This window comes from Scyliorhinus torazame, chromosome 4 (assembly GCF_047496885.1).
Source record: "Scyliorhinus torazame isolate Kashiwa2021f chromosome 4, sScyTor2.1, whole genome shotgun sequence".
NCBI lineage: Eukaryota > Metazoa > Chordata > Chondrichthyes > Carcharhiniformes > Scyliorhinidae > Scyliorhinus > Scyliorhinus torazame.
In genome coordinates, this window is record NC_092710.1 from 190,181,263 (window position 1) to 190,199,079 (window position 17,817).

At 43.3% G+C, this 17,817-nt stretch overlaps 1 protein-coding gene across 2 annotated transcripts in view; it reads left to right on the plus strand.

Moving 5' to 3' along the window:
- The window catches only part of msraa (methionine sulfoxide reductase Aa), a 576,857-nt gene that overhangs the window by 91,679 nt on the left and 467,361 nt on the right, over nucleotides 1-17,817 (plus strand). The window contains exon 1 of one of the 2 annotated variants that reach the window (XM_072499029.1): nucleotides 5,414-5,643. The exons of the other annotated variant lie outside the window; for it this stretch is intronic. Coding sequence (XP_072355130.1) covers nucleotides 5,619-5,643 — 25 coding nt within the window. The 5' untranslated portion in view covers nucleotides 5,414-5,618. Of the gene's footprint in view, nucleotides 1-5,413; nucleotides 5,644-17,817 lie in introns of those variants that run through there. 2 annotated transcript variants of the gene reach the window in all.

Sequence of the window (17,817 nt, forward strand, 5' to 3'; positions counted from 1 at the left end):
GACTTTCTTAACTATAGTGTCAGCATGGAGGGACCAGAACAGGTTGTTGGTGATCTGGACACCTAAAAACCTGAAGCTCTCGACCCTTGCTACGTCATTCCTGTTGATGTAGATAGGGGCATGTTCTCCACTATGCTTCCTGAAGTTGCTGACAATCTCCTTCATTATGTTGACATTGAAGGAGAGATTATTATCGTTGCACCAGTTCACCAGATTCTCTATCTCATTCTTATACTCTGTCTCTTCATTGCCCTTAGTGTTGGGTGGGGTTACTGGGTTATGGGGATAGGGGGGGAGGAGGAGAGGGGGGGGGGGTGTTGACTTTGGGTAGGGTGCTCCTGCCAAGAGCCGGTGCAGACTCGATGGGCCGAATGGCCTCCTTCTGCACTGTAAATTCTATGATAATCTATGATAATCTAAGTGTTGTTGCCTATCCTTACTGATTGTGGCCTGTGGGTTAGGAAGTTTAGGATCCAGTCGCAGAGGGAGGAGCCGAAACCCAGGCCACGGAGTTTGGAGATGAGATTCGTAGGAATAATGGTGTTGAAGCTGAGCTGAAGTTAATAAATAGGAGTCTGACATAGGTGTCTTTGATATCTAGGTGTTCCAGGGTTGAGTGCAGGGCCAGGGAGATGGCGTCTGCTGTGGACCTGTTGCAGCGGTAGGCGAACTATAGTGGATCAAGGCAATCCGGGAGGCTGGAGTCGATTCATGCCATGACTAAGCTTTCGAAGCTCTTCATAATGATGGATGTCAGAGCCACTGGACGATTTTCTTTGGTACAGGGATGATGGTCGTCTTCTTGAAGCAGAAAGGGACCTCCGATTATTGTAAAGAGAGGTTGAAGATGTCTGCGAATACCTCCGCCAGCTGATCCGCGCAAGACCTGAGTGCCCATCCGGGTACCCCATCCGGGCCAGTGGCTTTCCATGGGTTGATCTTTGAGATGCTCTGACATCTGCAATGGTGACCTCAAATACAAGTTCATCTGAGGCTTCTGGGTGGAGGGTGTACTCTCGCTGACCTCTTGCTCAAAGCGTGTATAGAATGCGTTGAGCTCATCAGGGAGGGGTGTGTTGGAGCTGGCGATTTTACATGCCTTTATCTTGTAGCCCATTATGTCTTGCAGACCTTGCCATTGTCGACGGGGGTCCTTGTGGCTAGCCTGGGACTCAAGCTTAATCCGGTACTGTCTTTTGGCATCTTTGATGGATTTCCTTAGATTTATGGATATTTCGTCCAGCACACATTTTTGGGTTGTGGGGATGAGACTCGAGCAGACACAGGGAGAATTTGAAAGCTCCACACGGACAGTGACCCAGGGCCAGGTTCGGACCCGGGTCCTCAGCGCTGTGAGGCAGCAGTGCTAACCACTGCACCACCATGCCATCCAAGGATGTAACTCTTTAAGTGGCTGAATGGACTGTAACCAGAGAACACTGATTTCTGGTGATGGGCAAAATAACTGGAAATAATATAGAATTGTAGACTGATTACAGCACAGAAGGAGTCCATTCAACTTGTGTTGGCTTTCTGCAGAAGCTATTTAACTAGTGCCACTTCCCTTTAGCCTTGAGCGATGGGGAGTTATACTAATTGGATAACTCCTTCAAAGATGCGGGCAGCGGAGTGATGGGCTGAATGGCCTCCTGTGATGAATTAATATATGATTCTAGTTTTTGAGTACATTGCTCTGTTTTGGGCATTCCTTTATAGAGAGAGTAGAGCAAGAAGTCTTACAACACCAGGTTAAAGTCCAACAGGTTTGTTTCAAATCACTCGCTTTCGGAGCACTGCTCCTTCCTCAGGTGAATGAAGAGGTATGTTCCAGAAACATATATATGAGTGGTTGTTTGAAGGAAAGTAGTGGGGGTATGGGGATGACCTTGGCAAGATGTTCATCTTCATCGATGACATGTTGAAGGCTGCGAAGAAGATGTCGTAGTTTCTCTGCTCTGGGGAAGTACTGGACGACAAAGGGTACTCTGTCGGTTTTGTCCCGTGTTTGTCTTCTGAGGAGGTCGGTGCGGTTTTTTGCTGTGGCGCGTTGGAAATGTCGATAGATGAGTCGAGCGCCATATCTCGTTCGTACGAGGGTATCGTTCAGTGTCTACAGACATCTACAAACAATCGCAACCTCAAACAAACCATTGTTTGCAGCAAACTATCCAGCCTTCAGAACAGCGACCACGACACCATACAACCCTGCCATTGCAATCTCTGCAAGACGTGCCAGATCATCGACATGGGTGCCACCATTACACGTGAGAACACCACCCACAAGGTACGCGGTACATACTCGTGCGACTCGGCCAACGTTGTCTACCTCATACGCTGCAGGTAAGGATGTCCCGAAGCGTGGTACATTGGCGAGACCATGCAGACGCTGCGACAACAGATGAACGGACATCGCGCGACAATCGGCAGGCAGGAATGTTCCCTTCCAGTCGGGGAACACTTTAGCAGTCAAGGGCATTCAGCCTCTGATCTCCGGGTTAGCGTTCTCCAAGGCGGCCTTCAGGACGCGCGACAAAGCAAAATTGCCGAGCAGAAACTTACAGCCAAGTTCCGCACACATGAGTACAGCCTCAACCGGGACCTTGGATTCATGTCGCATTACATTCATCCCCCACCACCTGGCCTGGGCTTGCGAAATATTACCAACTGTCCTGGCTTGAGGCAATTCACACCTCTTTAATCTGGGGTTACCCCTCTCTCTGGATCTGTAAAGACTTAATTACCTGCAAATGCTCGCATTCAAAGCATTGTCTTGCATCTTTGACTTTGTCTATATATATATGTTTCTGGAACAGACCTCTTCATTCACCTGAGGAAGGAGCAGCGCTCCGAAAGCTAGTGACATTGAAACAAACCTGTTGGACTTTAACCTGGTGTTGTAAGACTTCGTACTGTGCTCACCCCAGTCCAACGCCGGCATCTCCACATCATGGCTTTATAGAGAGAACCAGCAAAAATGCTTGGCATAATTTCGTCCCAACGGTTATCAGGATAAGGATGGATAATCATGAGGAAAAATTAGAGATACTTACGGTGCTACCAGAGCCAAGAGGGCTGAAAATAATTTAGAACCATGGAATGCATACCAAAGAGGAAGGCCATTCAGCAGTTTGAGTTTTGCTTTGTCTCCAATCCCACTGCCTCACTATCATCTGCTGGCATTTTAAAATTTTACAGTTTGAAGGATTTTGCTCGTGAATGGAGAAATATGATTTCCTCTGGTTAGGAATGGAGCGGGATTCATGAAGAGAGAGAGGTCAGGAGAATTTATTTATGCAGAGGGACTAGTGAGGCAGGGCCTGTTGCATCTGGTAAGGGAAGGTTTGATAAAGCTTTGAAGCAGATGATGATGATACAGGGCTATGGACTGAAAGCAGGGCAATAGAATTAATTTTTGATTGCTCCAACAAAGACAGCAGGAGTATGAAGATCTCATCTAAACTGTATACTCTTGATTGGGAATGTGATTCGAATATTATAAGGGGAAGTATAGATGGATGATGCATTGAGAATAAAATTTAGTTTTTGAGATGGCATGATATAGTTTGTAGCCGAAACTTGGCCTTCCAAGTATTTATCCAATTCCCTTTTGAATGTTACTATGAATCTGCCTGTTTGAATGGGTGGGATGGATAATGGGTGATCAACTCACTACATTTTGCAGCCCTGGTGAAGTTGAATTTTATCCTTGTTACTTTAAGAAACTGCAAGCAGGAAACAGAGATCTTAGAAATGATGTCTGTGGAAAACAACTGACCCCAGGATAAATATTGAAGGTTGTAAGATTAGACAGGTAATTGAAGTTTTGTTTAATTAATGGTGAGGTGGGGGGTCGGGTGGGTGGGTGGCGGGGGGGGGGGGGGGGGGGGGGAGGGTGCTCAAAGAGAAATATCTGTTAGGAAACAAAATAAGTCAGCATCTCCAACAGGACAGGTATGCGGAACAAATGGGTTTGAAGGCTTGAATTAGGTTTCCTTCTTTCACAATTTCTTTTTGAAAAATAAAATTGTCTTCAGTGAAAAATTCTGGAATGTGACCTAGATTTTTTTGAAAGACGAAAAGTAGTTTAATTCAGAATTACTTCAACTTCTGGATTAGAGCACACCAAATTGTAAAAACCAGTATTTAACACTTTAATACACACAGAATTGAGGCAAAATGTTTTGTATCTGCATTTGGTTTGACTTGCTTTTATTTGCTTTCGAAAGAACATAATTTTACATTGTTTGTTTTTCCAACCCAACCCGAGTGGGGAAACTTAATTTGTAACTTTAAGTAATTTGAACCAACGCCCTTGCGTGCTGTTGTAGTTTGGCTGCAGGTTCTCTGTATTTGTTGGTACAGTGGCAGCCCACTCTTGTGTGCAGGCTGCTGTGTTGAGCTGTTCCTGCGGTTTGTATACTGGTGCCAAAGAAAATTGTAAAAAGCAAAAAAACACTAATTTATGACCACATTTTCTGCTTAATTGTATTTGGTTGTTGATTTGATAGGCATGCATAAATTTTATTTTAAATGGCTTAGTGGGTACTGCCTTTACAGGTGATAAGTATATATCTTTATTTCTAAAGGAACAGGGTCGCTAAATAATTCATTCACCAGAATATTGATGACCTCTTATGGCTTGTTGGGAAATGCAAAATGAAGCAAGTTGACATTAAAACCAGCTGTAATTATACTGTAGTTACGTCCTGATATGCGGATAATTACCATTCTGCATGCAAGGAGATCAGTAAGATGCATGGGCTCGTTTATGAAATAAACATGAGAGGTTTGCCACTCTGAAATTACCCAGGATTCTTTGAGGATAGAGACAGGAGCGGGTATTAAGGAGTCTGCCCACTGGTTGGCCACCAAAGTCCTCCAAGCTGCAGGTGGTGCTTGTGTCACGTGTGGACAGATCCAGTGAGATATGGGGAGAGAAAGAGAGATAGGAGTGAGTTCTTTGCACTGAGTGATTTCTAGTGCTTCTGAACTCTTTCTTTAATAAACTTTTAGTGGCATGTTTTTGCACAGCAGATCGGTATGAAAAATAATTGAAGCGTGTGAGGAAGTTGGCAGCTGCAGAGTTGAATCCTGCCAGAATCCGGTGGCAGCTCGGTTGATCTTGTTTATTTCCGAAACGATCCAGGAAGGTACCTTTTGGGAGCTGGATTAGACAGACTGGCACTGGCTGGAGCGATGCCAGAGATGCTTGGGAAGGGTGCCATGCTGAGAGAGTGCAAAGAAAGCCAGGCAATACTTGGCACAGCTGAATTGAAACAGCCTCCTTTGTTTGCTTGCTGTTTTGTATTTCTCCTCCTCCACCCCCACCAACCCCCCCCCACCCCACCACAGACCCTCGCGAAGGAGTGAAATGCCATGGGGCAAAATTACAGCTACAGGACTTAAATTTTGAACTTTTGTTTTCACAGGCTCGGGGAATGAATGGTTAGCCTGACTATTTAATTGTGACATTACCGTCCGTTTTTAGCTGTTAATGTAAGAGAATGGGCGATCTTTTGATATACTGATTGATTAGTTTTTTTAAATTATTGGCTGCATTGCATTCATGGAGGCAGGTCAGACAGATTGGATGGATTTCAGCGCGGCTGCATGGGAAGATGGCGAAGGATTATTACAGTCAGGGTAAAGAAGGAATTTCTTCTGTTTGGAATGGCATCTGAGCTCAAATATGTACTAGCAACATTGAAGCGACAATTCCCAACAGTCGTCGCGAACGTTTATCCACGTCAAAGATTCTACATTACGTTTGGTTTTTCCTTTGTCAAGGAATGCGGATAGTTGTGAAATCAACAATGTGCGCAGTATTTTCTCCATAGGAATTTGTCTTCATTTGCTTAAGAAAAGCTTGTGACAGAGTGCTTTTAAAAATGTTTTTATCGCATTGGTGCTGTGATTACTGGGTTGGAGATGTGGCTTCCCTTTTTCATCGGAGTTTAAAAAAATCTTATCAGCCTGTACTCAAATTTCTAAATGATAATAAAGGTGCTTTCCTCAGTCTTTTATTATTCACATACCCACCATTTTCAGGCATTATTTGCACTTTGCTACAGGTGATATTTTGAAAATGGCCAAAAATCACTTTTTGACCTTAAATTTAATTAAGTAGATGTCTGGGGTGGGGGGCGGAATAAAGGATTCAGCATCTTTAAATTGAAAGATATATTAGATTTAACAAAATCTTTTGAAATTTGAAGATGATTCTTGACTGTTTGAAAAGGCTAAACAGGCTTTGTACAAAACAATAATCTGGATCTTTATAGCAAATGCAGCGAATTCTGGAAAAGTTGAGATTTTATTGAGAGCTAACCATTTCCAAATTTGACAGTTTTCAAAATTAATCCTTTATCAGTGCAGATTGGTAGCTTCTCAAAGCTCTGTTGATTGGTGTAGCTGGATGTTTAACTGGCTTCAGAGGCCAATGGCTTTGGAAGTTTTTCATAATTACCATTTATACGGTGATTTAAGTGGTTAATCTTTGGAAGTATTTTAGCCTTGCCTGTGTCATGTGTCAGATACCCATTTTGTAGACTTGCGTCAACAAGGTGACATCATAGGTGTGTTGATGTGATCACAGCATCAGTTTCTGCTTTTGAGTGTAAGATAAACAGGAACAAATACTAATGGTTCGATAAAAGGGGTCAGGTGGGACTTAGCCTCCACTTCTAGATCCTTTTGTAAAACTTTTTTTAATGCATGGTCTGTTTTGACGCTGAAATGAATGTGGAATTATAATGCTTTATTCATCTAAGTGAAAATAATTTAACAAGATCCAGGGCCTTGCAGTGAAGTTATAGTTCCACTGTCATGACTAATTTAACAGATCATTGAGTGGATGGTCCTTGATTACTAATTCTTTCCATCGGTTTGATGTGGTTCTGGTGGCAAAGTGCATGCACAGCTTTTAAATTTGATGATTTACTTTGACTTAACACCATGACAATTTAAACACTATTTGTGGAGATTGGGGCACTGTATTATGAGATTTGAGTTGAAAGAGTGCCATGTAGTAGGGGTGCTATAATGAATGGTCTATTATGTTGTAGAAGAATATTCAGGTACCTCTAGGTGTTCTTACTAATATGAAATTTCTTCATTAATCAAATGCTCTTTCGAAAATAAATTCTAAATAGTTATATTACAATGGTCCAAATTTCCCTTCCATTAAATACACAAGTAGCATTGTAGAATTGGGAATTTCTCATTTGATGCACCTGCCACTTACAGATAATGAGTAGCTCCTGTTTTATAAGCCATTATGGATATTAGCATTATGAAAGGCATCACTTTTTGGTGCTGTATGTTTGCAAAGTGCATTAGGCACTGTTGAAAATATTCAGCATATAAATGTTCAGTGCAGGACAAGTACTGCTGGGTTTTTGTTTGTAGTTTTCCTCACTATTTGTAGCTTATTTTCTTGGCTGCTGACAGCCAGATAAGGTAAACAAGATGGCAATGTTCACAGAATCACAGAATTGTTGCAGCGCAGAAGGAGGCCATTTGGGTCATCGTGTCTGCACTGGCTCCCCAAACGAGCATTGTGAATCAGTGGTATCTCCAAAGTGTCCAAGATCCAAAACCAGCAATGGCTTCTGCAGATGCTTCAGCAGTCATTGCTGTCCCATTGGCAATGCAAATGTTATTGTTGAAAGCAGAGGTCAGGATTACCTGACCACTGCATTCTGCAGTTCCTCACCAAAATGACCCATTCTCGTGTGTACCAAAACTTCCAACTGTTATGAGCATCATAGTTGATCATGATCCAGCTGCCAACCTGTGTCCAAACTGCATATTCATTTGCAGAAATGCTGGGGGATTTCGTCCTTTTGTAATATTGGAACTTTGACCAATTGTGTAACACCAGGTATGTTAGCTGTGTTATATTGCAGGACTAGTAATCCAGAGGTATGGACTAATGATTCAAACAGGAGTTCAAATGCAACCACGGCAGCTGGGAATTTAAATTTAGCTAATTAAATAAAATATGGAATCAAAAGCTAGTATCATTAATAGTGACTGTTAAATGCCTGTACTGTTGTATAACCTATTTGACTAATTGGTGTTCTTTAGAAAAGGAAATTTGGTGTCCTTGCCTAGTCTGGCCCAGGTGTGACTCCAGATCCATAGAAACATACATCGAAAATAGAAGCAGGAGACTTCATTCGGCCTTTCGAGCCTGCTCCGCCATTCATTAATGGCCATGGCTGATCATCAAGTTTGATACCCTTATCCTGCCTTACCCCCAATAGAAACATACATAGAATGCATAGATAGCAATGTGGTAGACTCTTGGCTGCCCTCAGATGTCCTCACAACACTCTGTTCTAATCAGGAGGGTGGTTTGCCACCCCCTTCTTGAAGACTATTGGGGTGGGCAAAAGATGCTGCCTTGTGTCAGTGATGCCCATGTCCCATGAGAGAATTTTTTTTATCCTGAGATGACTTCACATAAACTGGAAGTTAAACCTGGAGCCTTTCTCGTCATCAGTGAATGAATAAAGTGGTTTTATGCTCACTCAAATGCCGCTTCCCCATCACTTGGCACATGATAGTGAAAATATAGTTAGGAATACTACATTTATATTGCAGAGCTACTTCCAGAGATAGTGCTATAACAAGAAATAGGAGGAGTAAACCATTTAGCCCCTCTAGCCTACTCTGACATTCAATGCAATCATGATTCATTTTGTAACTCAACTCCATCTTCCTGCCTGTTCCCCTGAGAGAGAAGAACATCTATCAATCTCAGTCACGAATATATTCAATGATAGAGCATTCCCTCTGGGTGGACAATTCCAAAGATTCTCAATTCTCAGAGTGAAGAAATTTCTCCTCATCTCAGTCTGAAATGATGTTTCCATGTTCCAGAGTCCCCAGCCAGGGGAAAACAACATCTCCATTTCTACCCTGTCGAGCTGTCTGAGGTGGTGACTCGAGAATGGCACAATGACATCAACTTTTAATTCTGTAAAATTTAAAAAAATATATAAATTTAGAGTACGCAATCATTTTTCTTTTCCAATTAAGGGGCAATTTAGCGTGGCCAATCCACCTAATCTGCACATCTTTGGGTTGTGGGGGTGAAACCCACGCAAACATGGGGAGAATGTGCAAACTCCACATGGACAGTGACCCAGGGCCGGGATTCAAACCCGGGTCCTCAGCGCCGCAGTTCCAGTGGTAACCATTGCGCCACATGCCGCCCCATGTGGCACTTTTAACGTAAAAAAATAATCCCAATAAGCGTGAGGAAAAATGGATCCTGAGCCAAACAAGGAAATATTAGGGCGGGGTGACTAAAAGCTTGGTTAAAGTGGTGGCGATGCAGAAATGTTTTGAGAAGACAAATTCAGCTTGAGTTCTGATACTTCCTCCAGAACCAATTCCTTGTCTGTAATTGTTCCACGTTGTTGTCGGTGTACCTACATTCAGTTGTAAGATCGATTGCAGAATATTTATTTAATGTCTCTGTGATACCATTACCCTTGAGCAACCTTATCCAACTTTAACTATTTCCTTTTAATTATTTTACAGCTGTTTATTTTTTTAATACCTGTTCCCTGTTTCACTACTCCCATAGAATCAATTCTATCAACCCCTCACTTCCAAATGTTCTGTTTTGAATAGCCCAGTTCTCAAATGCTCTCCCTGACAGAAGACCCTATTATCTCCAAATTCTCTGTATCCATGTAAAACCAAGACCCTAATCGTGTTCCTTATCTCTAAAGAGTAATGGCAGACCATAACTCAGGACCTTCTTTCGGCTCATTCTGTTGCTTTCCTGCAATGTGTAGGCAAAAACTAAACGCAATACACCCTGACGTGACTTCTTGAAGACCAGATGCAAATTCATCACCATCTTACCAGTTGGAGATTCTGGATGTTTTAATGCCATTGTGGATTGGCCAAATTGTGTGTTCCAGAGTGTATTCTGGAGAACTTGTGTATAATAAGCGTGGATGTTTGTTTTGTGGAAATGCAAAGGCAGGTTAAAAGTGCTTTGAGAGAAGAATGAGTTTAATAGGGACAGATATGTCAATAATTATTCTAGGAATAAACAAAGCTTTTTCTCAAATTTATTTGTCAGCTGTGAATGTGAATTTAACTGTGTATATGAAAGTAAAATCTAATTGAAACTGGTGCCTGCTTTCGCAGCAGGGGTGGGATATGGAAGCACCCAGAATCTAATTATGAACTTCCACAGGAGCAGTGAATCTAGGCCAGATATTGCTAATGGAAGTTAGTTTTTAAAAAAATATATGTTTTTGGGCATCTCACTTGTATCTGCTGGTAAAGTTGATGTTTTCAGAATTAGCAAGAACATGCATTGATACAAGCAGCACGATGACACAGTAGAATATTTCTGAACCAGAAAGTTTTGTTGTTGTTTTATTGAAGCAGCATCTGGTCATTCTACTTCCTATTCTATTTGTATCCATAGCTGACTTTGGTGAGATTCTTGTAAGTATTGTGCTCCTTTTGTTAGTTAAAATTATTGAAGGATTGAGTTCGTTAGCCACATCCAACTTGGTGGTAATTGGATTTATAAAAAAAAAAACGTGTATGTCATTTTTAAGACTTTTGTTCTTAATGTCACGGAGTACATGTTGGGAATAAGATGGGATTGCTGAACGGAAAGAGATCGTGAAGCAATCCTTAGGGTGGGGTTTACCGAGAAATCCGCGGTGTGTTTTTCGGCGGTGGAGCTAGCCTGCCAGTGGGATTTTAATGGTCCTGCCGTTGTCAACGGGGTTCCCCGTTGAGTGCACTCCTCATCGCTGGGAAACCCGAGGCGGAGATGTGCCATTGGTGGGCCGGAATATCCCGCTGGCATGAACAGCTGCATGTGTAATGGACAGATGTCTAGAAAGGTACTTTCTCTGTGGGATAGCCACAGATAATTTTGTTTGACCTTTGTTTGCTTGATGAGACCATACAATTAAAAAAAAAAAAAAAAAAAGAAAATCATTTTATTGGCATTCTTAAAAATTTATAAACAATTATGTACATTGCTGGCCATGTTCATTCACTGTACTATACAGAAAGGTTTGTCTGTTCCTTCCCTTAAGTTCTCCTATATACAGTCTTCTGCCATCTGGCTTGGCATGTGGTCCCTCCCACCTGCTCTTCACTGACCCCCCCTTTCTTTTCTTCCCCCGTCAGCTTTGGCAGTGTTTCCCCTGTGACTGGAGAGGGGGGTTGGGGGGAGGGGGGGTTGCCCCCTCCCTCCCTCCCGCATTGTCCCTTTTGTATCTCTCCAGCCTTTTCTCATCTTCCCCTCCCCCCGGGTTGCACCATCCTGCGGTTCCCCCCTGTCTTTCTTTTTCTTTTTCTTTGTCCCCTCCCTTTTCTTTCTAAGTTTCCCGTTTCCCATCTATTTGCTGTTGCTGGCCTCGAACAGGTCCTGGAACAGGCCAACGAACTGCTCCCATGCGTTTAGGAAACCTTCCTCCTACCCCCGGATGGCATATTTAATCTTCTCCAGGTGGAGAAATTCTGAAAGGTCTGCGAGCCAGTCTGCAGCTGTCGGCGGTGCTGCTGATCGCCAGCCGAGCAGGATTCTCCGGCGTGCGACGAGGTAGTGAAAGCTAGGATGTCGGCCCTCTTTCCCCATTATTTGCTCCAATACCCCGAAGATTGCCACGTTTGGACATGGTTTCACCCTCACCCCCACAACCTTAAACATTGCCTCGGAGAAGGCTGTCCAGAACCCAGCAAGTTTGGGACAAGCTCGGAACATGCGGGTGTGGTTGGCCGGGCCCCTCTGGCACCGCTCACATTTATCCTCCACCTCCGGGAAGAACCTGCTTATTCGTGTTCTGGTCAGGTGCGCTCTGTGCACCACTTTGAACTGCATGAGGCTGAGCCTTGCGCAGGAGGAGGTGGAGTTGGCCCTGCTAAGTGCCTCACTCTAGATTCCCCACCCAACTTCTGTCCCCAGTTCGTCCTCCCACTTCCGTCTGGCCTCATCCCGTGGTGTTCAGGCTCTGTCCAGTAGCTGTCCGTACATTTTCCCACAGAGTCCCCCTTCTTTACTGACTGTATTTATCAGGTCCTCTAAGAGTGTAGTCTCCGGGGCCCCGGGGTACCCTACCGTCTCTTTGCGGAGGAAGTGCTTTATTATTTTAAATAAATTTAGGTACCCAATTATTTTTTTTTCCAATTAAGGGGCAATTGAGCATGGCCAATCCACTAGCCTGCACACCTTTTGGTTGTGGGGATGAAACCCACGCAGACCGGGGAGAATGTGCAAACTCCACACGGACAGTGACCCAGGGCCGGGATTCGAACCCGGGTCGTCAGCGCCGTAGTCCCAGTGCTAACCAGTGCTGCCCAGAAGTCATTTATTTGCAGGTGTCTCATTTTCTGCCCTGTCGGCAGTTCCCATTCCTCCGTCAGTTTGTGCAGTGTTGCTAGTCTGAGACCATACAATTTTAATTGTTTTGCCTTTTGATTGGCTAATAATGTAATTTCAGCAAAAGGTTGGTGGCAATCCAAAGGAAGTGACACCAATGGCTATTTTTTTCATTTTGGTTTATAGGATGTGAGTATCGCGGTCTGGGGCAACATTTATTGCCTGTTCCTAATTGTCCTCCATTTAGAAATATAGAAACAGAGAAAATAGAAGCATGAGGAGGCCATTCAGCCCTTTGAACCTGCTCCTCCATTCATTACGATCTTGGCTGATCATCAAACTCAATGGCCTAATTCTGCCTCCAACCCCCCCCCCCCCCCCTTCCAATGTCCTTTGATCCCCTTCATTCCAAATGCTATATCTGTTTCTTGTAAATACAATGTTTTGTCCTCAACTGCTTTCTGTGGCAATGAATGCCACAGGCTCACCTTTCTCGTTGAAGAAATGTGTCCTATCTGTCCTAAATGGTCTGCCTGGTACCCACAGACTGAGACCTTGGTTCTGGACACCCCCACCATCGGAGACATCCTCCTTGCATCTACCATGTCAAGTCCTGTTAGAATTTTATAAGTCTCTATGAGATCCTCCCTCACTCTTCTGAACTCCAGCGAATAACATCCTAACTGACTCAATGGACTGGATTCTTCCGCCCTGCCTGCCGCAAGATGGACAAGGGCGAGACATGGACAATGGAAAAGTCCATTGACCTTGGACAGGATTCTCCAGTCGCCGGACAGGTGCTGCCAGAGAATCCTGCCCAATCTATCCTCATACAGCTGTCTTGCCAGCCCGGGAATCAGTCTGGTAAACTTTCCCTGCATTCCCTCCAGAGCAAGAACATCCTTCCTTGGATAAGGAGACCAAAACTGCACACTATTCCAGGTGTGGCCTCACCATGGTCCTGTATAATTGCAGCAAGACATCCCTGTTCCTGTACTCGAGTCCTCTTGGTATGAAGGCCAACATACCATTTGCCTTCTTCACCGCCTGCTGCACCTGGGGCATTTGAGTGTCAACTACATTGTTTGTGGATCTGGAGTCCCACGTAGGCCAGACCAGGTAAGGATTCACCATGGAGGGATTTGAACCCAGATCTTGCCCTGGGTCTCTGGATTACTAGTCCAGTAGCAATACCCCTACGCCACCGTCGCCGCAGTTTCTGTAGGGTTTCTGTCAATCTTGTGCTGAAATTACAGTTGCCGATCAGCTGCACCTTAGTGAAATGCTTGGGTGGTTAAGCAGGAAGCTTTTGTCGGTTTTGAACTGTTTGTTGTAATGCTTGGCGGGTGGGGTGGGGGGGTAGGAAATATTCTACGTGGTGAAGTACAGAGTCTAAATAATATAGATAAGTCATGCCTTTTATTTTAATAAGAGGAATCCTAGTTATGGGAGTAAGGACGTCCGTGCAGGAAACTGCTGGGAATAGCGGGAGAAGGAACGGACTGAATGGAGACGGTGATGTCAAGCTTGTGTTTACAAAGTCTACAAATTGTTGGAATAAGGGATTAATGAGGAAGCTAAGTAATTCCATAATTTCCACTGCTTCAGCAAGATTGAGTTCAAGTGGGAGTCATATTAAGCAAGCAGCTAGGAATTTGTATGCAAGATGTTATGTTTAGAAATTGAGGGGCAAGAGGTAACATTTCCAGAGGCACTATGTCCGTTATTGCATTAAGATGGGGAAGAGGAAAACTACAGTGGGCTGAAGAAGTTTGGAAGTTATATATGAATAAAGGAACACATATGAGATTACTCTTTTTCCATCGAGGAGATCAATATTGATGTCTTGCACAGACTTGGACTTTTGATAAAGTTAGCTGTGTTATGAGGGGAAAAGAAGTGTAAACAATGGAATAAATGTGGTTTGCTAGTTGCAATGAGAAGAAGTAACAACTGTGAGTCTCTAACTGGGTGTGAGGCTGACAAAAGGAGAGGGTTGTGTGTCTTCAATATGGTGAGCACCAACCCACCATAATTTATACAGTCAACCTCATTATGAAATTTTGGTTGGGCTCCAAATATCAGAAGCAACCCTTGATTGGGAGCTTGTGAATGTTGGGATGGCAACTAGTGAGTTAGTGGAAGATTTAAAGATTTTCAGCAGCTTATAAGGGCAGATGGCATCAATATTATTTTATTCTGAAGCAAAGATCTGAGATTACAGAATGATTGCTGGGTCTACAGGAGAATAGAAATGCCCTTGTTTTCAGATGTAATAGTGGAATTACTGCAATGAGAAGTTAGTTAAAAATAATCCATATTGCTTGATATGGAGCGTTGCGAGATCCCAAGGTGTATAGTGACCTCACCTGATCAACCAATAATGGGAGCCACCAAGAATATGTGATACTCAACTTACTTTACATTACACTTCTTCATGGTACTTTAATGGCTTTGAAATTCTGGCCAGACTACCTTGCAGGACATCAACTAACCAAAAGACATTTAAAGCATGTTTTTGATCTGTCAGTGTTTTCAACAAATACACTAGGGCTGGATTGGCCCTCCTCTAAGACAGTGCTCAGTTTATCTCCATGGACTACTGTGCCAGTGTTTTGAGCCATGGTACTAGAAGAATACTTTTGCTTCCAGGAAACATGCTGAGACAAAGGATGTTGGTATGATAGACTGTTTTAGAATTAAAGTGTGTGATCTATTGGCCTCACCGAACCTGACTCAGGACGTGATGAGGATGGTAAATTTCGCAAAATACTGAACGGGATCTCTAGAGGTATCACGATCTGGGCGGGATCCAGATTTGCATATTCAAGTGAGCAGTTAGTTTCACTTGAATATGTCTACGCTGGATCTACCCAGTGCCCGGGATCGAATGGCCTCACCTCAGAGACCCCGAGCAGACCCCGTTTCGCACTGGTTTCTACAAGCGTGGACCAGGCGTACTGGCACCTTGGGAGGAGTGTTCTCCTGGGTGGTCGGGCTCTGGGCAGGATGGTACACTGATGATGCCAGGATGCCCATGTGGCACTGCCATGGTGCCAGGCTGCCAGTGCCAAGGTGTCCAGGTGGCATCTTGCCCATGCCAGGGATTGGGCCCAGCGGTGCCTTGTCCTTATGAGGTGGGGTGCGGGGGACCTCTAATCAGTAGGTTGAGACGTGTCCGGGGGCTGTGGTGGGGTGTGTAGAGATCTCGATCTTTTGCTGCACTGCCGAGCGGACCTCCTTAGTGCACGAAATGGGACTGAGTGTGGCCACGACGGGTTGTTCCTCGCTGAGGCCCAGAAATGAAGCAGAGACCCGTTTAATTGCGAGGTCGTCTTGGCGCTGCTATTTGCTGGGAACACCAGGCTAAACACGTGCGACATGGGACTCTATTTCATTTCCGTTAAATCACGCTCAAAGTCTCTGGCCACACTTAAGGAAAACAATAATTTACTTGAATTATGTTGTACTTCTGGTGGAAAACAAGTTGTATGCTGATAAAATGTGATCCTTTTACTGTTGAAGTAGTTGGTTATATTGGACAAGGAAACATGAATAGGATCAGTGACTCTTTGGATCTGTTGGGAATTTGCTATTTTGCAAAGTTACAGCGCCCTGTCACACCGGTACCAATTGTTTATATAAAAGAAGTTGTCATTGCTGCTCTTGCAAATAATGCATCTATAATTTGCCTAATACAGTGGTGCTGGTTGACAAATGTTAATGATGTCCCCAGTAACTCCAAAATGAGCTCATAACATAAAGGTTAAAGGTTTTTGAGACCTGAACACTCACCTGGGAAGGAGGATGGCACTAATAAACCATGTTAAATGTTATTTGTATGTTAATTGTGTTTTAATTGTATGCAGGTGGTGGTCATCAACTAGGATTCACTTACACCCCTATAAATAGACATAGACTGAAACTGTGGTTCTGGGTTAGAAGGTGCATGTTTGTAATGTGTAACTATGTAAGTAAATGCTTATAAAAGTATATGAAGATTGGATCTAGTTCTGTCCTTCACCAACTGGCTTTCTGGAATATAACATTGTAAAAGGATAAGGATATAAGCTATGAAAAGGATAAAAGCAAATTACTGCGGATGCTGGAATTTGAAACAAAAGAAGAAAATACTGGACAATCTCAGCAGGTCTGACAGCATCTGCGGAGAGAGAAGGGAGCTATTATTTTGAGTCTGGTTGACTTTTTGTCAAAGCTTTGAAAAAATCATCCAGACTCAAAACCTTAGCTCCATTCTCTCTCCACAGATGCTGTCAGACCTGCTGAGATTGTCCAGTATTTTCTGTTTTTGCTAAGAAAAGGATGTTCAGACAGAAAACTACAATTCCAGTGGAAAATGGCAGAAAGCAAGTTATTGTTGGAGTATGATCACCTTCTAATATTCTTGGAGTCCGAGCCATATGATTAACCAAACAATGGAGTTGTTTTGCGGATATTGATTGTGTGTCTACCAAGGAGAAAATGAGGTATGGCTTTGGCATTGTCGCTTCCGACTTTACTTCTCGTTTTTCTTGTATGTTGTGAGCTGGATGTTAGTCAGTGGACAATGATGAAGGTTTGGACCTACTATTAATGGATTGAATTTATAAGAAAGATGATATGTGAATTGCCTATGAGACATCATCAGTCTTCTCTACGTTTTGGAGATAAATAGTATATCTATAGAATGGAACCTATGGAATCCATATGAAAGATTGACCATATTTAATTTTGGGACCCCTGGATCAGTATTGTATTTAAATTGCTGGGTAATGTTGAGGTGTCTCATTTGAACAGACTACTGGTTTTAATTGTTCTAATTGGTGTTTGGTTCAAGGAAAAGCTATTAGATGTCTGCTGACTTGCAAATCCTTCAGCATTTGTGGACCAAATGGGACATTCCACAGTGACACAAAGATAAAGGACTCAGATTGTCGGATTTCCAAATGGATTGACAGCACCGTTAGCAGATTTGGCTATTACAGCAGAAGACCGAATTGGAATAAAGGGTGAATAAATCCTAGGAATGCCCAAGGAACAGTTGATAGGTGCTTCAGGTGTGATATGTCGTGAATAGCCCAACATGGCGGTCCTCACAATGACACATGGTGAAGAGAGTTCTGAGGATGAAAATAATGATGAATTTGAGCAAATGATTGGGTCATAAAGTTTTTGTCCTGTGATTGTGGACTCGCTCAACTATGTTGTGCTAGGTGCAGCTTGCGTTTCAAAACTTGACATGGAGCACGATGAGGCAATTATTTTTGGAAAATAAGTGGATCTCTGATCTCCAGTTTACCCAGTCAGCCTATTATTGAATCCCCTTAACAAAACCTGATATTTCTCATCAGGGTAGGAATTGGGGAGAGAAAAAAAAACAAATAGTCTGGAAGTTACACAGGCAATCTGCTCACCACAACTGTCAGAGGTTAGAAAATGCTGGT